This window comes from Dysidea avara, chromosome 14 (genome assembly GCF_963678975.1).
Source record: "Dysidea avara chromosome 14, odDysAvar1.4, whole genome shotgun sequence".
In the NCBI taxonomy this organism is placed as follows: Eukaryota; Metazoa; Porifera; class Demospongiae; order Dictyoceratida; family Dysideidae; genus Dysidea; species Dysidea avara.
Genome location: NC_089285.1, coordinates 12,129,090 through 12,152,358, shown reverse-complemented (window position 1 = coordinate 12,152,358; position 23,269 = coordinate 12,129,090). Strand labels below are relative to the sequence as shown.

Here is a 23,269-nt window from a genome sequence, read left to right as displayed (position 1 = left end):
TCATAGGAAATGTTACGCAATACTATAGTAGACTTTTTGTGGCGTAGTTTAAATTTCGCTAGTTATCCTGAAAGGTGTACCGAGCTGGTTGGAGACAAAAGTGATGTGTGGTGAGTTGTTTACAGACACGTGTTACTACACGAAACACCTAGCAACACGCTTAACCAGTTGATAAAGTTCTTTTATACATCCTGTTTATAGCACGACATGTGAGCGAGTTCTCTGCATTATTTACAGGTATCTTCGCCTACCTGAACTTCTTAATACCTCGTAAAAGGAAGTACATACTACAGACGTTGATCAATGGACTAAGACGTCTCGAGTATCGTGGATACGACTCTGCAGGTAAACGTAAACATGAATCCCAGTGTTCTCACAGGTCACTAGTGACTGCTTTAATATCATGGGATTGACAGTACCTTATTAAACTGGGGCCTTATTTAGTGAAGTGTTGGCTTGTTTAAATCAAATTTCAATGTTTCCATTGATCATGAAGTCTCTTGCTTTGTGTTGTGATCCAAGACTAGTTGGGTATCAGGCCAGTTCATACTGGAGGAACACCTTTGTTTGTACAACACTAATTTCATATTGTTAGATCATTGATATCTTGTGATCCTGTAGGAGTAGCATTTGATGTGGCACAACCTGCTAGTGATGAAAAAGCAGGGACCTTGAGGTGATATGTGTAATATGTAAACTGTACAGTAATGTTGAAGTGAAATTTGTCCTTGGTGATTGCAGCTTCAAGTGATTCACTGGACATGCACCTAGCTGCTAGTTATTTACTACTAACCAACTTCTGTTAGTGTGTTTACATTGGTTACTATGGACCTTTGAATGGTTTTCATTGTTATTTTAGCTCATAACCACAGTTTAATATGTGAATTACATAGTGATGTTTTTATTACCTGGTCTACAAAACCAATGGTAGCTCACTTGATAGTGTTGTTTAAACTAGCAGTTGCAGATGAAACCCCCCAAAGCACTCTAGAGAAGTGCTAACAGATATACAGTATCATCTTACAATGTTCAGTGAGGAATGAGATTTTAACATCCTAAGTAGCTGTATGCCCATGATTATAGTTACAGTTGCATACATTTCATTATTCTATCAATAGTATACTGTATAGTATACTATATAGTATACTGTATAGTATACTGTATAGTAGAGGTGATGAAGGTTCCTGCCAACCCAAAACCAGCTTCACTTTCAACAGTATTCATTTTGTGACAAAGTCTCACACTAAGACGGCCAGTTTTCAGGCATGAAGACATTTTTGGGTTTGGTTGTGTCTGATTAATAGCTTTTTTACAGATGGAACTAGGACATACACCTGTAGGAGGCAGTAGACGTATTTTGCCAATGCAAAATGGGCTAATCAGATGAAAGCAAACCAATTTATTCAATGCATGCACTAATGTATTGCAATGTAGTAATATTATATACACCTTACCTTTGTCCTTGTTTGATTTATTAAAGCAAAACATTGCCTCACCTAATACTTTCTCGTACAAAGTCCCCACACTTGGGTAGCCATTTTGTTTTGTGACATCAACAAATGTAATTGCAACACCAAGAAACATCATTGGAGATATCAAAGCTATTATACATACCCATAAATCAACACCTACGTGATAGTGGAGAGAGAAATGGGACACAGACTCCATAATGCATCCATTGTAGCTGCTGCGGTAGACAAAAAGGCTTGCCTCAGGCTGAAGTGATGGAAAACAGTGAAGAAATCAAGCCTCTAGCATTATCCACAGTCGAGCTATGTATTAGTGGGTTAGTGGAAAAATTAAAACTCCATAGAAACTTGTTGGGAGTGTGTTAGACAGATTTTGTGATTGCGGTATCGTCTGTAGCTTCCTTGTGCTGACTATCACATTTGTAATGAAATCGTCTGTATTTTCGGTGGTGACTGGATTGGTATTTCTTGTATTTCATTTATTGTGCTGTGTAACAGGTACTTACATGGAACATAACTGAAAATGAAGCAGAATGGCCACTTTGTTTTCAATAATTAATAGCTGGGACACACATTCAGATGTGCTTTATAATAGTCCTTTGATGTGGTATGTACGAATATACCAGTCACAATTATGTTACAAAAACAAGTACTACGAATTTTAAATTCAAGTAGGTCATAGAAATGAAACAAGGGAGGTCGCCCACACCTGTTGCTTTGTAGTGGACATTCTTTAATTTCAATCCATTGGTCATGTCAAATGATGAAGTGCACCATAAGTAATCATGTTCTTTGATCTGTACATGAATCTAGTCTACTCTCCTACTATCATACAGTACTATCGTGCTGTATTGTAGGGACCAGGAGTGGGCGTGGCCCATGAAAAAAATCATCCAAAACCAGTCTCTCTTTTTCCTGATTACGATGAAGCAGTATTGGTTAGGTAAAACTAAACCCAAACAAGCCTTCAGATCGACTCAAAACACTTTCAACAAGTTGCTACGAATTTTTTTTATAAAAAAAAATTATTAAACGGAATTTTCTAGTGACTGAGTGACTGACTAACTGATTCTTTCAGACAAGTGTAACTCGATAATGGCTAAGGCTACGGGCTTGATTTTTCATTGTTTGACATTGCTTCGGCCGACAGGTACCTTTTGGCATACCGCAGTACATACAATTCATTCTTCATGGACTTACCAGTGTCCTCCTTTGTGTCCCATTCATCTTTGCTGGCAGCGAAAAGTGTCGATTTGGCTGTAGAACGTGATGGCTTCCCTTCGCAACGGAAGTGGCTGCAAGTACTTTTCGAATAGTTCTTGATTCGTAATGCTGTGTAACCGGTTGAACGTAACTGACAACGAAGCGTAATGGATGCTTCACTTTTCAGATGATTATTGATAACTGGGGCATGTGGTGCCATTACTTTCTGTTTGCGTGGGTTCACCAGTCACTTACAAAAAAAAGTTAACAAATAAGTACACACACACAAAAAAAATTAATTTGGAATTTTCAACTAGAGTAGCATAGCACATTGATAAAAGTACTGAAACAAGCTGGAGTAGTATTAAATCACAGTAAAACAATAAAAAGTGTTATATCCCTACTGCGCATGGTATCTTGAGCACAGTAGGGATATAGCACTTCTGATTGTTTTGCTGTGATTAAATGTCATGCATTACTTTTTATCGATGTGCTATGGTCCCTACTCTAGTTGAAAATTTGTATACTTGTATAGAAATTATTGATTTGCATGTCAGTGTACACATTGACATTATGCTAATCGGTTGGCAATAGTATGAGAACACATTACAGGATATGTTACATGCTAATGTTGCTGGTCACTTGTAGTGAAGAGTGTGTGTATGCGTGCATGTGTGTGGTAAGCTAACAGACCTCCTAAGCAGTTTTGTTTGAGCCTAAAAGGAATGGTGTTAAAATTTATGATGGCACTTACTGTACATAACTGAATGCAGCTGTGGATTGCAATGTATTAACTGTCCTGATATCATATCAGGTTTCTGGTTTTATGGTTTCACCACAACCTGTAGTTGTACTAGTTCTGTTTGTAGAATATGAGCTATAAGTCTTTATGAACTAGGTGTAATTGTGAATTCTTTTCATGGTTAACTAGGTCTTGATTGTACTGTATGCGTGAAACTTACCTTTTTGCTCTGGAGAAATTGTGCAAAAATGTAGTTGATGATTTGCATACATGTGTATACTGTACATGAATCAAGTATCTGTAGACTGAAGCATACAACGATTTTCACCACATATGTGACCGGATTTGACAACAGCCACGCTTCCACACACATCCAATTATTCAACTTTAACTGCTTGTAACCTGTCTAGTCAACATGCTATTGACCTATAATTTTCAAACAATTCTCTCATTGTATTGTGCAATAACAGGTCAAAATTTGAAAGTGGTAGCATATTCCTACATTGAGTTATGGTTCTTTGAAGTTGTAAATCTGGATGTGTGTGGGAGCCTGCAAATCCGGTCACATATGTAGAAATTTCTTATTTTTAATGTATCCTGTATTGGACATATTACATTTCATGATGCTATGTGTATAGTGATCGGTAGTTGTGGACGCTAATACGTTACTGGCATACAGGCTTTGCCTTTACCAAGTACTTTAATCATAAAAGTAACAATATCTATGTCATACACAGGATCAAACTGGTGAAGAAGCAAGGGAAAGTCAATGCACTTGACGAGGAGATATTCAGTAAGCAAGAACACTACTTGTAGCCTGTGTGTACACACTTGTTAATAGACCAGGGTGATGTTGACTTTGATGGTGACCTAGAGACACATGTTGGGATTGCTCACACACGTTGGGCCACACATGGAGTACCTAATGAAGTGAATAGTCATCCTCATCGATCATCACATGGGAATGGTACATGATACTAATGTTGCTTGTCTGTGTGTACAGTATAGCCTTACTGACCAGCTGCCTCATTGATAAGACCACCTTGTTGTAGTGGCCAGTACCATATTATAATGACCTCATTAAAGGTCATGATTTTTTGTCTTGTCAGCCATTGCACACAAGGAAGAAGCCATATATATATAAGCATGAGTTAATAATAAGAGAGGAGGGTGTCTAATGCTATATAGTCCTGTAATAGATGATTGTGCAGAAGTTAAATGGCTTCTTTTCCGCGTAACGTACAGACTGGCTAGTATATTTTCGCATATAACCACAAAGGCTATCCCAGAGACAAGGGTGTGCGTTCAACTCGATATTCAAGTTCACCACGAAGAGCATCGCTCTGTTGCTTAAGAAGTGTGGGTGTTAACCTCGAAGATAACTCTGGGGGAGAGCGTCTGAGTAACCAATAAACACTGAACCAAAGGCAGAGTATCGCTTCGAATTTATACTGCTTTGCCATGTTACCATCACCCACCTGACCATGATTTTGATTACTTGGATCTAGTGTAAGACATCTGCTATAGCTGTTCACAGTATATGTCACACTAATGTAAAATGGGGACTTCAAACTAATGTATCAACAGCTTTTTAACATGCCCTGTGTATACATGTATACTGGTCACCTGGTTTTAAAATCTCCCTAATTTGACCTGTGTGGTACTGCCATCTGGTCTGCATTGGTTGGGCTTCATATTTAGTGACAGGTTTCCAGTCTTGCCTTTATTTGCCTTTTCCATGTATACTTTGTGTGTGTAGTGTTTGCAGTGTTACTACTGTACTGTATGTTCAGGTTCATTATCTGCATTTGAAACATATACATGTGTGCTACGTAATAGAAGACATGTGATTACCCACAGAATTTGTAGTAGTCCACAATGGGATCATTACTAATTTCAAAGACATTAAAGTTTTCCTGGTAAGATGCTTGTGGATAAAGCTCCACTTGCCAATTGTACACACTTTAGGAAGAAAAAGGTTATGTATTTGAATCTGAAACAGACACAGAAGTTATTCCCAAGTTCATAAAGTATCTCTATGAGTTGCAGGTATGAATACTGTCACACACACATGTATGCACACACGTACGCACACACACACACATGTGTTATTGAATGTATTGTACTATAGCTGGATACCAGGCCATCATTTCAGGAGTTAGTCGAGCAGGTGGTACACCACTTGGATGGTGCATATGCCCTAGTCTTTAAGAGTAGCGTATTCCCAGGAGAAGTGGTTGCAGCAAGGTGAATAATGTAATGTATAGTGCTCTTTGTGTGCGTACGTGCGTGCGTGTGTGTGACATCACAGCCAAGAGCACTAGCCTAGCAATTGTAAAATTCCACGTTCAATGCTCAGTGCTGTTGTCGTTTCCTTGTAAGAAGTTTTACCCACATCACTGTAGTTTACTCAGCTGTATAATAGAGACTTTGTATCAACTGGGGATCAAAAGCAACTGCCCAACTCCACAGTGGTGTGGGAGTCATTGTGGAACTTTGGGTTCAGCAACCTCTGTCCTTGAGACATGGCTGCAGCTTCAGTAGGATTTCACTGCACTGACTCTAGCATCTGAGTAGTGCAAAGGTGTCCCAGTGCTGGTTTGCTGGGCGGCAATAGTTTTATTTTGCAAGTCTGCTGAAGGCATTTCTTTATGCTGTATTGTGTGCAGTGTGTATCATATGCACTGATTTGTGTTATTTGTCATTAGGAGAGGCAGTCCTCTTCTGATCGGAGTAAAGAGTGGACGAAAATCACAATCTGATATCATACCAGTAACGTTCAGTGAATTTGGAAACGGTGAAAACCATTAGTAAAATTAATTAAACACTGTTACATAATCATTTATAGCTGGTCGCTGCTTGTATGAAAAGCCTCATAAGCCAGTACTGACCCCATCAGCTGATGAAACTGGTATGTCATTTGACAGACAGTTACAAGACATGTCCATGGAGTACTTCTTTGCTTCTGATGCTAGGTAAGTTATCATACAGTACGGTAGTATTAGGGATCATGGTTTTTGTAACTTAAAAAATATCACCCAAAAAACCAGCTTCCTTAACTTGACCCCAAATGCTTCCTTAACTAGTAAAAACACATAGTATAAGAGAGGAGTTCCCCACACGAATATTATGAGCTTTGGCCATAGCTAAGGGGTTGTCATGAGTGTTACCATCTTCCACAGTGCCATCATAGAACATACCAACAGAGTGATCTATCTGGAGGATGATGATGTGGCTGCTGTGGATGCTACTGGAAGTATGTTGTATCAGTTGTGATATGAGACCAACATGATGTTATATTGTTAGTACAACCATTAAAGGTGTAAAGTTTGGGAGCCTTGTAAAGTTTGGAAGCCTTATTAATGACAGTCCATTCCTTTAATGTGTGTATGATGTGTTGTATAGCTCTGTCCATTCATCACCTCAAGAAGGGAGAGAGTGATATACTACACTCAAGGGAAATACACACATTGAAGATGAAACTGCAGGAGATCATGAAAGGTTAGAAGGTGTAACTACTGGGTGGAACCTTCAACCATATTGATGCTGTAATAGTATAAATGATTGATAACATTAAAAATGGCTCTGTGTGTAGTTACACACCTTGGCCTCTGCTTTTATGTACGTAAGGTCCTGATAACTATCTGTTCCTGCATAGCCTTGTGTAGGTAGAGTGGGTCCCAATCACTTGAGGTTCCACTGTATGTTTCTATCCACTGGTATCCATAGGGTACTGTAAGTATATTTAATTCTACCATATACTCCAGCAATTTTACAAAGCTTCCCTCTCACACATAGGTAGTTATGACTACTTCATGCAGAAGGAAATATTTGAACAACCTGAAAGTGTTGTGAATACCATGAGAGGTAGAGTGAATTTCACTACAGAAACAGGTGTGTGTTGTGTGTGTGGTGTGTGTGGTGTGGTGTGTCATGACTGTATTTGTATGTAATACATAACATTAGTGGTATCCTGGTTCACACATAGTTGTATTGGGAGGACTAAAGGACCACATCTCTACAATGAGAAGGGCTCGGAGGCTTCTGTTCATAGCATGTGGTACCAGCTATCACAGTACCTTAGCTGTGAGTACCCAACCACAAAGTGTACTGATGTTCATTTGTAGCTGATCCTATTATTAGACACGACAGTTACTAGAGGAGCTGACAGAGATGCCAGTTATGGTTGAGCTGGCATCAGACTTTCTTGATCGAAGTGTTCCCATATTCCGAGATGACGTAGTTTTCTTTGTCAGCCAGTCAGGTAAGGTGTACATGTGTTTATTCATTCTAGTAACTGTTTATTGTGCAGGAGAGACAGCAGATACTTTAAATGCTTTAAGGTACTGCAAGCCACGTGGAGCTCTCTGTGTAGGCATCACTAATACTGGTAAGTTATAGGTGCCACTGAAGTAGACTATTATGTTTTATAATGATTTTGATGGTTAGTTGGTAGCACTATTTCAAGGGATACACATTGTGGGGTACACATTAATGCTGGTCCAGAGATTGGAGTAGCCAGTACCAAGGTGAACTTGTGTATAATACATACTTGTCTGTTGTGTTACTGCTGTTGTTTGGCTCATAGGCCTATACCAGTCAGTTTGTGTCACTGGTGATGGTAGGCCTGGTGATGAGTGCTGATAGGATATCAATGCAGCAACGAAGAAAAGAAATTATAAATGACCTGAAAAATCTGTCAGGTATGCATTGTGTTCTTGTGTGTCAGTGTGAACAGGCATGGGTCTAGTTCACTTCTAAACAGACAATGTCTATATATTTCGACTGTTCTATTAGAATATCTACTTGTATCAATGTTTCTATGCTTGACTGTTCTATTAGATTGTCTTTGTATACTGTATTATACTTAACACATGCATGCCACAACGATGGTGTACTGGTCACTATAAAAATGTACTGTACCCACTAAAGAGGTGGATCGATGTACAGTTGTGCAAACTGATTTTATTTGTTGGAGCAACTTTGGGCTCAGTTTTGTGAAATGATTGTGAATGACCATGTGTTGTTAAGGTTAACAATTTTATTAACAATACACTACTAAATGGACATGTCAAGTACTCTATTTGTTAGGATACATCAAGGAGGTACTCAAACTTGATAGCGAGATAATGAAATTGGCCAAATCTCTGTACAACGAGAAAAGCCTGATTGTCATGGGCAGAGGCTTCAACTTTGCTACATGTCTAGAAGGAGCCCTGGTCAGTTCAACACTTGTAACATTGCTCTTTACAGCCTGCTGTTGTAGAAAATCAAGGAGCTGACCTACCTTCATTCTGAGGGCATCCTCTCTGGGGAACTAAAGCATGGACCACTAGCCATGATTGATACTAAGATGCCAGTGATTATGATCATCATGAAGGATAATACATACACCGTGAGTTGTTCTGTGTAGTGGGATAACATTGTGTATGTCTTTCCCTCATGTAGAAATGTATTAATGCTTTAGAACAGGTGACTGCAAGAGCTGTAAGTTGGCTTGTAATGTGTCAGTGTGTGTATGATTAGATCTTATTGTAGGGACGACCCATTATAATTTGTGATAAAGATGATACAGACATTGAAAAGAAAGCATTTCACTGTTTAAAGGTAACTCTATACTATATCACATTCTATAATGGATATCACATGTTGCCATTAGATTCCTAAGGTGGCAGATTGTTTACAAGGCATTCTCTCCGTATTACCCTTACAACTTTTGTCATTCCACATAGCAGTTCTCAAAGGCTATGATGTGAGTACCAGTAGTATCAGTGTAGATTGTTGTGTTACTATTTGCTGTTGCTCTACAGGTTGATTGTCCTAGACATCTAGCCAAATCGGTCACCGTTGAATAACTGTGTGTGTTGTATTTATATCATACGAGAGTTAAAAATATCAGTTAGTCATGCTGGTTTTTTATGCTGTACAATAATTATTGGTGTGTTCTATGAATTATTAAATGCATTTTCATTGAGTGGAATTCAGTTGTGGTCATCTGACAATCTGAAAAGTATGTCATGCAACACAACGTTGACAAAATTAGTGATTTACCTTAGTGATTATTCCAGTTGCTATGGTGTTGCCACTATAACGTAACATAAATCGTCCTAATCCCTTGCAGTCTTCATATGTCTCCACACATATTGGCCTAGACACTTCCAGTTGTATCAAGGCTGTAGAGTTCTTCACTATACACCTGTGGTAAACAATTCTGAATGCAGACAGTGGGGTAAGGATACTGTTACATATCAAAGAATGGCCACTACCACAAATTTATTATTAGTGAACATGTAAACTGCACATTGTAGATATCAAGTTTGGTTGGGAAAGGGACTCACAAACACATTGGATAAAACAGGTTTTATTACTAGTTATACTTACACAGATTTCACAGCCCTAAGAAACACATCATTGACAAAACATGGTGTCACAATTACCAGTTGTGCATATCAGGGAGGGCATGAAATTAGTAATGTGCATACGGAACTAATAGCGGGTGAAAACACTTAGGAAAATTCTTGAGTACAACATAGCACAAGTGTAAACACACTGATCTTTTCCCTCAGAAGTAACCCACTACATCCTTAAAGTACTATGACTAAGTGACCACCAGTTACGGAGTGAAGCTGACATTAATGGTCACCTTGGTTTCTTCTTAACCACTTCTCCAGTGCTCCTGTGTAACTGGCTGACTAACTTGTGTACAGTGGCTGGCTCTACTATTGACTGGTGATGGAACAGTACCTTGGGAAGTGGAAAGAAACTTTTATTGTGTGTATCGTGCATGTAACTACCCTATGTATGCGTGCACAAGTATGTTGTAATATACTGTAGTGTGTAGACATCACTTACTGGGTATCCTTGAGTAATAGGAAACTCAATATCAAACACAAGCACACGTGCTTGTATTATAGTACACACTCTAGCTGGCTTCTCCACTTCACTCAACACACTCCCAACACTACAGTACAACACACACACACACCTCACATATTACATTGTAATACATACATACTTCATCTTTGTAATGTCTATTCCCTGCAGTGTAATAACAATGTGGTCTCCAGCCACTGCCCATGGAACCGTATCCTCGTTTATCATCAAACCTGTGATATAGTGAAGAGCTTTTAGTCTACACACCAACAGTGACCCACCTCTGACAGTAGCGTACTCGTTGGCTGGTAACACTAACAAATTGTCTCCTTGTTGTAGACTACCCGACTCTATTCTACCTGACACACTGAAACCTGCTCCTTGACCTGTACGTGTACAATATGATGATTTGAGACTTCACACTTATTGTGCCCATGCAGTGAAACAGACTATTGGTTATACTTGTGCCTTCTGTTTTTAGTGCATATATCAAGCCCACAGTGGGGAGATAGTACTTCAACGTGTCTTGCTGTCTATGATTACGCACAGTGCACACACTGGTTACACAAAACATTTAATGGTTATTGGTATACATGATTTACAGACAGTGAACATGGCAACTTGTATACCAACAGCCGTTTACTGAATGGTAAGTAGTTACCTATATACTTCTACAATTAGTCCAATATATTGGCAGCTATACATGTTATAGTCAATTCACCTTTAAATATGTCCGCCACGGAGCATCTAAATGGCTTCTCTATCGGTCTAGTAGGAGTATCAAACGTATCTAAATAAAAGGCAAATTACACTGTTCATAATGTTGATTAACATACAATATACATACGCTGTACACATTATACAGTGCACATAGGTAAAAAGCCATTGGCTAAATATCACAATCTGACTTCAAACTCATAAAAAAGCAATACAGAAGTATGGCAGTTATCATTTGGATCATTTACAATCCTAGAGATTTATTGGCTTTAGCAAGTAATACATGCAACATGTGCTGTTGTACAGGATCTTAGAACTGAAGACCATTCAGCAAAGATTACAACTATTTATATCTTAGATTTTACATACATGCAGCTAGAGGGGACTGGGATCGATACTTTCAGATTACACCTGATGGCAATTTTGATACACAAAACTATAGCAATGGAAAGCTTTGTATAATTGTTGTGATTATGTCATTGTGCTACATGCTAGAGCACCTCAAGTGATAGAGTAATTACTATGTTAATTTCTCAGCTATATACATTACCTATTAGTTTCATTAAAGGAGGACCATTGCACCACTTGATAAGTTCTGGATGTGATGGATTTTCTAATAAATTTTCTCCAGTATAACCACTGCATGGTAGATATCTTACATCACTATCCTATAGGATAGACAATATTATAACAATATGTGGTGGACATCACAGCATATTTACGTGGAAGTTATAGATCGAGTGAATGTCTGTTCCACTTCTCTACTACACATACACGCGCACGCATGCACACACAAAAGGCCTTAAAGCAAGTATGGTCATGCTTACCCAGTGGACCAACCTTGGGACACCTGTATGCTACTCAGGTGTTGTGAGTCCACACAGGCTAATCCAGGGCTAGCAACTGTACCATGTTTCACAGGTGAATGTGAACCTTCATCCATTATGTGAGACATGGACAGTTAGTATTTGCTTCCCAGTTAAAACCAGGTACTGCTATAGCTGGGTGGGTTGCTTCCCCAGTTGACACCAGGTCACCAGATTCTCATTGAAATTTGGGTAAACTGGAATAATGTGTGTAAAGTTCTTGCTCAAGAAAACAACAACAAAAGCAACTGGAAATAACCAAGCATTGAACCTGGGACCTTCATGCCAGTTCTCTAACTACTTGGCTATGCTGTCTCACACATGCACACACTGAAATTTAGCAATCATACTATAATTGCAGTTGTGCAATACTATCGATACTACCTGGTATCGTGATACCAAGTGGCAATACTCTACTCCAAGATTTGGTATCATAGGTATTGATTTTGTAATATAACATGGCTGTAGATACAATAATTGCAGTGGTATACTAAAGGTCTGTAGGTCAACAACACCAAGGATGTCGGCTAATCACAAAGACTACATGATTATAATCTTCATATATACCTTGAATCCTATTTGTTTTAAAAATGTCCTCAATTTCTGAAAAATTTCATTGAATCTTGTTTCAGAATAATCAACCTACATACAACAAATTAGTACACATCATTAAATGCACTATAATATATACCTGGGGCCATCATGTACCTGGGGCCATCATGTACCTGAGTTACTTTAGGAAAATATTCATGATTCCCATTACGGGAATTAAAGTGGGAATGCTGAAAACTGGATCGACTTCCATCATAAATTCTCCTCATAGTATATTACTGTATTTCCTCATATAAAAGCCCGGGCCTTTTTTGCGGCAGGGTGTTTATTTTGGATTAGTCCAACCGATGCTGGGTGTTTAATCGAATTTGGGTGGTGGTACGACGGGATTGGTAAGCATAGATACATGTGTTGACTATATAAAGAAGTGTAGTCAAGGATTAAAATGATTGGAAAATTGTTGTATCGTACACATTCGCATGACGCAGACTCACCTGGACTACTCACGTGATTACTTGTAATACCTTCATCCCTCAGAAGGGTCTAAACTTAAGTATGAAGAAGCAGCAGTAGCAACAACAAAGGAAGCAATTAAAGCCATTAACAGTAGACTCAAGTAATAGCCCGGGCCTCTATTTGAAACCAGGCGTCTATTTTCCAAAGGTGCTGGAAACTCCCCGGCTTATAATCGAGACAGGCATTTAATTGAATGCGGCTTTTATACGAGGAAATACAGCATGTGATATTCCTTTACCACCTCCATGGGTACAACAACAACAATACTAGCCTTATAATAATGTAGCTATAGGTTTGCTTAGCTTAAATATTTTACTTGCACACACTATACTTACCATATCCATCTTATTTACTGCAACAATTATTTGCCGTACACCTAATGATCGAACTAGAATTGCATGTTCCCTTGTTTGTCCACCAGCCTCAAAGCCAGCTTCAAACTCTCCAGTAGTGGCATCAACCACTAGAATTGCTACATCTGCCTAAAGTAGTGAGAACAACACATCATCACAACATTAGGAATGGAATACAAATATTCTAAAAGAACACGCAATGCTAGTAGGAATCTTGGCAGAAACCAACAGATGTGGTGCTGGTGCTGGTCCTGATTTGTACCCACATCAACCTATTCCTGGTGAATGTACTAATAGTAAAATATGATAGTGTTTTTGTTACACAGGATTTCGTCAACCATATGAAAATACCAACATGTACCACGACACTAAATTTACAATACACCCCAGCATTAAGCTATTACCTGAGCTGCTCCACTGATCATGTTAGGGATAAAGTCCTTGTGGCCGGGAGCATCCAGTAAAGTTATATTCTTTGTGTCTGTAGTGAACATGTGTACACCAACATCCATTGTGATACCCCTAAAGTGAAAAACAACACACGAGTTAGGCTAGCATCAGAGTTGGTAATACATCTATATGACATGTGCTGTGTAATTTGTTTTGTGGGGAAATGTTTTGAAATAAAACGCCTACCTCTGGGATGCAGAGGAAGTGCAACACTCATGTGATCCAGGGACATAGTTACAGCTTGAATTTGCAAAAATCATTGTACCTCTTCAATTATATAACAATGTTTGCATTAATACTGTATCATGGTACTGAATTACAGTAGACACTTGAAAATGACTGCAATTAGAGTAGTTCAAGTGGAGGTGTATTTTTTTTTTATTGTACATCATGTTCTGCTGGAGTCTACAAAAGAAGCTGTGTGTATAAAATGAATGGGCTTATTGCATCCATAAGGAGACATGGTCAAATCCATGACAGTATGGGACTTAATTTTTGTACACAGTCCAAACCTGTTTCTTTCTTCCCCTGTTTCATCCAAGACCCACGCAAAAGCAAATGATGCTTTACCAACTTTAGTCGATTCTTTTTCATATCTTGTAATAGACATAGTCACACACATAAATACATATCAACATCATAGTAACATACTTATGCATCGTCTTCTTAGAAACATGTCCTAGTTTGTAAAGTAGGTGACCCATTAAAGTGCTCTTCCCTGCATCCACGTGTCCTGAAGGAATGATAGACATGCACATCACACTATACTATACAAACACAACACATACACTAACCAACAATCACAAGGTTGAGAATGGGCCGATCATTTTCTAACTTCTTTTTATATTCCGCAATAACATCAATGTGCTGAGTGATTGAATAGTAACACAAATGACATGAGTACAGCAGCTACAGTACCTTGTGTTTGTTGCGAGGAGGAAGACTACGCTTACTTGCTGAATCAAGGGTGAGTTCTCGTGCCCCAGAATCCGGTGTACCACCGCTCACTGGTGTGTGATTACTGCTACATGGACTACAACATACACAAACCAAACATGAACTACTCAAAGCACATGTCACTGACACATATATTTGACCAACAGAACATTAACTTATTATTAAACAGGTAACTGACACACCACGCACCTTAGGGCTCTGGGGGACCTGCTGTGATCATCTGTTGGAGTGTGGAAACCCAGGGTGGGCTTTGAACCAGACACCACCACTTTCGTCCTATGACTGAGTACACTGTCGTCAAGGGTGAGTGCTAATAAGAAAACCATACACTGCTAGGTACCTTGGTTTACATACTGTGTACATGGAAAGTTTTATGGTATGTAATTGTCACAGATTTTGTAGATAGTAGTAAAAATAAAGTCTGTGCAAAAATTTATAATAGCTAAGATTCTGCATAAAGACTGTTTGCCATTTTCAAGCTTACAACAATGAGTATCATTTAGTGATTATAACCCTCGAGGTAGTGACTTTCTGATAATAAGCAGCTAGAAGCCCTATGCAATGAATCGTCGTCAGGGGTGTGATCAGAACTCTGCCACTAACTTTGCCAACTCCTCATCTATCTGACATTGTTTCAACACATGACAGTGCAAAATATAAGCATCTCTAATGATGTACAAAAACAATCATGAAGACAATGATTTGTTTATGTACTGTGACATTTCATACTGCAAAACTTTCCATGCACACAGCTGCTGTGCCAACGGCATAGTAGAAGTGGTAGTAAAACACAATATGTACACTGTAATCACAATAACACCAGAGTCGATAAGTTTATCATGACACAATCATGAAACACCCACACGTATACATATAAAAATATACAATAATATAACAGTAAAGGGATATGTCCATCTGTACTAATATTACTACTGAGGGTCAGAGGTAAACACCAGTTTTTGTCTATTCAGTATAAAGTCATCTGGTGAAGGAGTGGCAAAGCTAAACCGGGGAATGTGCAAGTTGGATATTTTCTTCCATGATTTTTTTCTCAAGTGTCTGTGCCGAACGTCTAGTTTCTTTGACCGTCTCTTCTCTGGCATACACAAAATACCAGCAAACTGTGATGCATTAGCTGAGCTAACACACATAACATTAGATTCTTGTATTGTTAGCTTCTTCACAACAGAAGACAATGAAATATCTTCAGATGCCTTCAACACAGGTTCTTCCAATACTTTAAATCCTGGTGGTGGGCGTACTGACTTTAAATCAATTGGGTTGCTGCTGTCAGTGTGACCACTGACCATGGAGCTGAAATGAGCAGTGGCTAAAGCAGCAAGACCACCACTATTTGTCTGAGTGGCATGTGACTTTACAGCAACGGGCGGTACAGATTTAGTGCCCAAACTGGCTAGTTGTGAGAGGGACAACATGGATCCAGTTTTAGGGGTAGCAAAACCAGCACCAAAATCCAGACCTGCTGAAGCAGTTGGATTAGCCTCTAACACTGGAGAACTAGCGGATAATGTAGCAAGGATGTCTTCACTTTGCTGGAATGAGGTAGACATTGAGTGACTGGACACATGTAGGTTAGCTAATTCAGACAGTGACAGGTTAGTTGAACTTGTCTCTCCATCTGTTCTCACTGCAGTGGATATGTGTGCACTGGCTAAATCAGCTAATGACAATGAAGCAGTTGAAGTAAAGGTCTTCTCACCATCATCACCACCTGATGGTACACCATGTAGCACATCAATGTCTTGTGATGGTGGCTTGTGGAGATACATATTGGCAAGGTCATTGAGTGAAAAATCGGAAACTGAACTCCGCTGGTTGGTCTTAGCATTACTGCCTTCAAATGACCTTTGTTGTTGTGAGTGCAGGCTAGCCAGTTGTGATAATGACACATGAGATGTGTCAAAGTTGTCAGTAGATACATTGTGGTGATCATTAAATAGGTTACGCACAGGTTTACTATCAGATAAAATGTCTGAGTCTTACCTTATCAAAATGTAATTCCACAGCACAGCAAGGGATAGCAATATAGAGAAAAAAAAACACCTTCATCATACAGTGAAGAAACGCACACGTACACACACTTGCTTAAGTTACTCCTGCTATTATTGTTATAGTTAAAACAAGAATACTCCATTATTTACTCTTGGTTAAAGCAACACACTCTCATATAAAGGACAAACAGTGTGCTTGATAATAGTATATAAATCTGAAGAAAGTATTGTCATAAAAAATTACTTTGTGTGACAAAAATTGAATTGGTGAAAGACATACATGTATGAGGGTCAATCTCAGACAAGGCACTGAATAGCTTTGTAGGTGAATTAGTCCAAGTATGTACCAATTGATGTCCTCAAACAAAACATGTAACTGTACAGGTGCAAACCAAAAATACATCAAAAATTAATCACACTAATGATCATTATTGCTGTATAAACATTTGATCAGTATTTGAAACATTGCAACAAAGGGAAAATTGCACAACATCATTCAAGAAATTCAGACTTACAGTTTGTACAATTAATGTGTATTTAAACATGATTAAATGAATTTATTCCTGATAAGTTTACAGGAGGATAAGACTTTTTGTTTGTCAAACATGTACACAGACTGCCCTTCATTTTATACTCATTGTTAACTTCAATAAACAATTTGTAGTCTACAGTTCATGTCACTGTACATACACTGACATACTGAGCAGAGGTGTTCTAGCCAAATAGTACACAGGTCTGCTCAGTATGATGACAATAATGATGTGGTATTGTTACCTCTTTTTGGTCCTTTCTCATGTTTACTGCCTGCAACAGATAACAATCGTTAACATTGTCACATGTTATAATATGTTAGTACGTACTATAGAGTTAGTCTGAGCTATCCTGTATTTCAGCACGTGACCAAAATTACAGAAACTATAGCAAGACGTGCACGGCGTGTTCTGTATTGACAGCAGAATGTCATGTATGTCAAGCTAGGCTGAAAGCCTTCCCGATGAAGAAGCAATACAGGTCTATTATTGATGGGGTCAACCTGTTTGTTAGCAATGTAGGCTTGTTAGCTGACAGTTTTCATCTTGTGGAGCCCATACAATACCTTACTTGGTTCTACAAAAAAGTATTGTTACAGCAGAGCAACTTAAAGTGTGGAAGGTCTTTAAGCCATACCTACAACCAGTTTGTAAGTGGTTAGGTGAAGGATGCTAAAATTGCTAGAAACTGTGTTGTCACTGGCCTGGGTTAGATATTATGGTTTTATATCATGAGTATGATGCACCATTGTTGTAAACTAGCTATAGTTCATGCTACACACATACAAAGTTGTAATCATATAACAAGAATAGCCAAGATTAGTTTTGTGTGGCCTACTTTTGTGGAAGTAGCTGTGTTTGTTCAAATGTCAACTATGTGGAGGACAAATATATTTTCAAGAAATTGGAACTTTCTTCGAAGAGGAATTTCTTTGAATACTAGCAGGAACGCACCCATGAAGTTTTATAATCGATCCGAGGAGCTTTGTACTCTGGAAAAAAAACAACTTTGACAGGTGTGCCACATTTCTCCATCATTACTGGCCCTGTACACTCAGGGAAAAGTGTTTTCTTGGTAAATGCAGGTACGTGAAATGCAGTCTGCATGGCTCCTACTGTACAGAGTTGGCAATGTTAAACCTCGGTCTGCCAACTCCCCTGGCAACGGTTTCCACAGTGTTTTGTTAAATGTTAGTCACTGACACGACCACCCCAACTCGCTGAGACAAATGACACTACACCCTGAGGAGAAATCCCTAAAAGTATTTTGGCAGTGTTGTAGTGCTTAATATAATTTGACCATGTCTTTGCTCTGTTCACTAAATTCTACAAAACTTTGAAACAATCTAAAATAACAGCCATTTTCTTTCCAAATGATTTCTGAAAGCAATCTGGCATTGCTTTCCTCAAGGTTGGTGCAACTTTTCTTAGCTTCACCATTACACATACAAACTTTTGGAAGTGGTACAATTTGGTAGCCCTGAATCCGTGCTTTTACTATGGCCTATATGCAAACTTAGCAGCCAGTCCAGGTTGATAATCAGCCAGTTTTCCGAACACAAAATGCAATCCTGTAATTGTGTCCTTCTTCTAATGAATTGAGATTAATGTCATCTCTGGGAAGATAGCTATAGTTGCTAAAAATCCAGCTACTGTAATTATTTCTTCTGAAGTTTGAAATCCCCCTTTCTGTATTGATCAGTTAACACTGGGAGTCAGTACTCAGTACAGGGAAATGTCGCTAGTCAAGCTAACAAGACAATAAGAACGGCTCCTATAGCTAATCACTGCACTATTGACCATACTACTCTCGGAGCACGTGGTGCACCAAATGGCAACTACAGCTGTAGTATAAACTACATAATTTTGATGACGTGCTGAAATAGCTTTACACACAGGGTGTACAATAACTGAATGGATAGGGAAACAATTGTGCAATATCCACACAGTAAAAAGAAATAGTACCCATGTAAATATTATAATATCTTATTCACAATGCATTGGGTAACTAAAAAACATGAGCTAACTAAGGCTATTGGACTCTGGCCCTGTACTAGCTGAGAATTGTGTACACTGAATCATAATAACAAGTACGCAGATGAGAATTTATTAGGCACTTTAACAACTTTAGTGATGTTAGTGGGTACTCCAAGAGTTCCCCAAATATAGAGAATTGGTGCGACATCACCATGAAAAGGTTTATTATGCTCTTGAGTATGCAGTGCTCAAAATCAAGTCTACTTATGATTTCAAACTGATCATTACACTTGAAGGCTGAGAGTAGTGCATCAGAGTGTATCAGTGTTCTTGACTGTTGTATTAGAGTAAGTGACTGCTCTATTAGTAGGATTTGGCACCAAATTCACCTGAATTTTCGTTATTAAAATTTGACATTAACCCACCATCGCAGACCTTTCTTGGTCACCATCATTGGTTTTGCAACTTTTTCACCCTGACCTTTTTGAGAGGCTGCACCCTTTTTTATAGCTTGGCTATTTGATACATATATCACATCTGTAATTACCCAAAAGAGTAATGTATCCATGGAGTAATAAGATGACTGTACTATTAGAGTATTTTGATCATGCACTAGTTACATGTAGGTGGGTTTAGCATTACAACTCAGTGGTTTGAAAACACTTTCTATGATGATTAATCCATTTACATAACTCACTCCTCTAAGTGGCTTGCCTAGCACGTGTGTTTTGTTCATGAAATTTGATCACAAAATTGTTACATGTGTTTGGTTTTGCATTATATGTCCATGGCCTTTGTCTTGACTTCCAAACCACAAAAAAGCACTCCTACGATGGTTAATCTATCCACAAACTGATTTTCAACTTAATTCCGTGAAGTGGTTTACCCTGTAGGTGTGACAAAAGTTTGCTGTTTTTACGCGGACAATCGGTCATAACCTCGTGGATTGTCAATGGATTTACACAAAATTTAGTGCTGGGATTTGAATTTGAGCCCATTTAAGGGTGCCAAATTTCAGGTATGCACTTGTGTTTTATAGCAACTTCTGCAAAGTGAGTGAAAAGTAGTAATAGAAAAAAATGCTGGATTTTGGTTGTGGGATTGACTAAGACAATGATAACTTGGATATAGACTGCAAGACCAGGTGGGCAATTCTACTATATAATCAGATAAAGGAACAACTGTGTGAAATTGCATTATCTCTCCTCCTGTCAATACGCCCACAGTGTAGCACATTGGCTTCTTGGGCCGTACATGACACACTACTATGCTTCTTGATCAACAAAGAAACTGTAAATATACTATACTACTATTATATGTGTTATTTACATGAATCACAGTAATTATTGTGAAGTGTGTTCATTGTTCAAGTACACATGAAAACAGTCACTGCAATATGATGGCATTTAGTATCCTGAATTGCATTCACCAATCCACCCACCCCTGTTGTTAACGTGCCACAAAATGACTGGATTGCTTCACAGCTCACACTGTAGTTTATTCCACAGCGTACGTACCATTGAGACCACACCGTTTTAACTCTTGGTAATGTAATGTACCGTACCCCACAATTAGAAGGTAGCATGAACATCTGTAACTATAACTAACCTCTTTCCAGTAGTTGGTTTAAAGCAGCTTCAGCATCCATATTACAATGCCTCATTGCATCTACCATATCTTCTTCACTGAACTGGTAACCAACAACATTCCTGATGTACTGTATCCCACTGTCAAGCTGAACTGTATAAGGAGATAAGTTGTCACTACAGTATACCAACATTGAGCCAATCCCTCAAAAACATTTAATAACTCAAGAGTAGAATCAAGAGTTAATAATATGGGAGGGTCCATATTATTAACTCTTGGTAGAATTATACAGGATTTTGGAATTCGCCTCATTTCTAGTACTGCTTGATTTGCTAAAACCATTTTTTTAAATCTCATCACTCAAATGTCTAACATACCAAATCAAAGTGTTTACCATATTTTAATAATTTCATGAGAAGCCATAAAATGCACAGCTGGTGACCTTTTCTCAATGTTGAAATGAAACTTGAAGCCACAAATGATATCCTTTGTTATCATTAATTGGCTGAATGACCTCTCTTGAGAAAAAAAAAACACCTTAAGCTGTTTTCTCAGGAATCAGTTAATCATAGTGCGTATGTATGTATGTATGTGCGTTGCACTGTGAAACATTAATTACCATCACACACAACTTCTTAAATTGAACCTGCACTATACATACGTCAAAGAAAACTATTTTACAGTAGCATAGTTAAATACACTGTCTTTAGCCATATCTCATTTTAACATATAATATTATATACACAACGCATATACCAACCATCACTCATGTTGGAGATACCAACTGTCTTGACATCCAGGTTCACGATGGGGGTATCACTTTTAGTAGACACATTTAACGGAGAGATGGGTACTGGCTCCTTCGATGACATGTAGGACATTAATGATGCTCCCTGACTATTCTCTCGATTGAAGATGAACTGTGCTAAGAGTATAGAACAAATGGTATTCACTACATAGGCCCTGTATATCCATTAGCAACTGAGATCAACATTTTGATAATGGAAAAAAAAGTGACTGTTTTATGTTTTAACAAGAAATTATTTTCACTTCTCAAGTATTTAACTTACAATATTTTTTTCTTTTTGTAGCATGCCTGATGATCTGATCACCACATATTAAACTTATTACCACATATTGATTATTTGACTAAGTACCAATAAATATATGTGACCCGGACTGTGAAAAGGGGTCTTATAGCCTTTTCAATTGCATGTACTTGGCAACCTGTAACTTGACTTGTGAATGAGGTATCTCCCTGAAATTTGGTACCCTTATACCCCTAACATAGGACTATGGATGGGTGTAATATGAAGGTGATAGGTTGAAAACATGGAGTTATGAGTAGTCAAACTTGACAATTTGGAAAGGCTATAAGACCCCTTTTCGCAGAACGGGTCACATATCTTTACTGATCAATTCCCAGTCAAACAGTTTACTTTATTGGCCAACTCTCTTCTTGCAGCATATGCAGTCTAAGCAGTGCTCTTCCGTCAATGGGTGTCAAGTTCACACACCTTGCTTATGCAATGTAAATGGTATTGAGGTTTTACATTACAGTCAGGTGTTTTGTTTGTGTGGATCCAATGTAGTGAGTCTCGCGGCGCCTGACCCTAAAAAGAGGGTCTGGTGAAACTGTGCACAAAAAGATTGAGCTCTGGAATGTTTATTGGATGACGTTTTACCTGTTACGTAAGTGCACTGTTTACGTCACAACATCCATTCAACCAGATCCGCTTACAGCATCACCAAACTAATAGCGCTACCATATTTATTCAACATTAAAACGAACCCAACAGAATTGTATGGCTGTTTTCTCAATGAGTTTAAGTGGCAGGGTCACCGGATGTAATTAACCGTAAGCCGCGAATCTTTTGAAATGTACGCATTACATAATCAATTTGAAATGGAGCGATCTGATTGGAGCTTCCAACATTCCAGCAGCGCCAAACTTTTTGTACACAGTTTCACCAGACCCTCTTTTTAGGGTCGGGCGCCGCGAGACTAATGTAGTGACTGCAAAGGAACTAGTCAAAAAAATTATTTGATTACCTGACGTTGGTGATACAGCATAATCATCTTCTAATGATCTTCCATAGATATCTTCCCCGAAATCTACAAAATGTAATTTTGTATGCTTTTATTATGTACTGCACAAAGGCTGTGCACTATTTAGAATATTTCTAATATACTGTTGTACTTTTATTCATAATTAAGCAAAGCCTAACCTATATACACTATACAGTACCTTCAGAATAGTCCAAACGCCGTATGTCTCGATGTCTTGACATCGCGGACTACTCGTATGACAGTATCCTAATGATTTAACACGCTTAGTTAATTATAATTAATCCTTAAGTATTCCTTAAAACATCGTAGCTATTTAGTCTACGTGACGTAACAATATCCCGTGAATATACGTGTTCTCGGAATTTTCTGTAGACTCTAGTCTCGTGCCCAACCGG

General features: G+C 38.4%; 2 protein-coding genes across 2 annotated transcripts; one reads left to right on the top strand and one right to left on the bottom strand.

The window, feature by feature from the left end:
* Nucleotide 1: 1 nt before the first annotated feature.
* Nucleotides 2-9,394, top strand: LOC136244984 (glutamine--fructose-6-phosphate aminotransferase [isomerizing] 2-like). The gene is made up of 24 exons (XM_066036507.1): nt 2-110; nt 238-345; nt 622-676; nt 4,152-4,207; nt 4,256-4,381; nt 5,275-5,333; nt 5,383-5,463; nt 5,546-5,661; nt 6,123-6,211; nt 6,263-6,389; nt 6,597-6,670; nt 6,820-6,915; nt 7,213-7,308; nt 7,403-7,500; nt 7,558-7,678; nt 7,727-7,804; nt 7,864-7,943; nt 8,003-8,117; nt 8,506-8,633; nt 8,681-8,809; nt 8,863-8,901; nt 8,953-9,021; nt 9,074-9,166; nt 9,225-9,394. The coding sequence occupies exons 1-24, from the start codon at nt 104-106 to the stop codon at nt 9,267-9,269; spliced, it is 2,085 nt and encodes a 694-aa protein (XP_065892579.1). The 5' UTR covers nt 2-103; the 3' UTR covers nt 9,270-9,394.
* Nucleotides 9,275-23,178, bottom strand: LOC136244985 (HBS1-like protein). Its single transcript, XM_066036508.1, has 21 exons — nt 23,053-23,178; nt 22,857-22,919; nt 21,565-21,729; nt 20,826-20,957; nt 17,485-17,514; nt 14,888-15,008; nt 14,660-14,774; nt 14,536-14,608; nt 14,393-14,474; nt 14,254-14,337; nt 13,696-13,813; nt 13,274-13,420; nt 12,438-12,512; nt 11,555-11,672; nt 11,009-11,077; nt 10,569-10,673; nt 10,430-10,520; nt 10,267-10,375; nt 10,058-10,158; nt 9,466-9,610; nt 9,275-9,417 (listed from the first exon to the last, which is right to left on the bottom strand). Exons 1-21 carry the CDS (start codon nt 23,093-23,095, stop codon nt 9,406-9,408), a joined length of 1,998 nt encoding a protein of 665 aa, XP_065892580.1. The 5' UTR covers nt 23,096-23,178; the 3' UTR covers nt 9,275-9,405.
* Between the last annotated feature and the right edge of the window lie 91 nt (nt 23,179-23,269).

What these genes read in the sequence shown, in the direction of transcription:
- LOC136244985 (XM_066036508.1), bottom strand. Translation starts at nt 23,095, where the DNA reads ATGTCAAGACATCGAGACATACGGCGTTTGGACTATTCTGAAG. An exon ending in TGCTGTATCACCAACGTCAG is followed by an intron (nt 21,730 to 22,856) that starts GTAATCAAATAA and finishes CTATACTCTTAG; the next exon opens with CACAGTTCATCTTCAATCGA. An exon ending in AAACCAACTACTGGAAAGAG is followed by an intron (nt 17,515 to 20,825) that starts GTTAGTTATAGT and finishes TATCTGTTGCAG; the next exon opens with GCAGTAAACATGAGAAAGGA.
- LOC136244984 (XM_066036507.1), top strand. An exon ending in AAGACATTAAAGTTTTCCTG is followed by an intron (nt 5,334 to 5,382) that starts GTAAGATGCTTG and finishes TACACACTTTAG; the next exon opens with GAAGAAAAAGGTTATGTATT. An exon ending in GAATTTCACTACAGAAACAG is followed by an intron (nt 7,309 to 7,402) that starts GTGTGTGTTGTG and finishes GTTCACACATAG; the next exon opens with TTGTATTGGGAGGACTAAAG.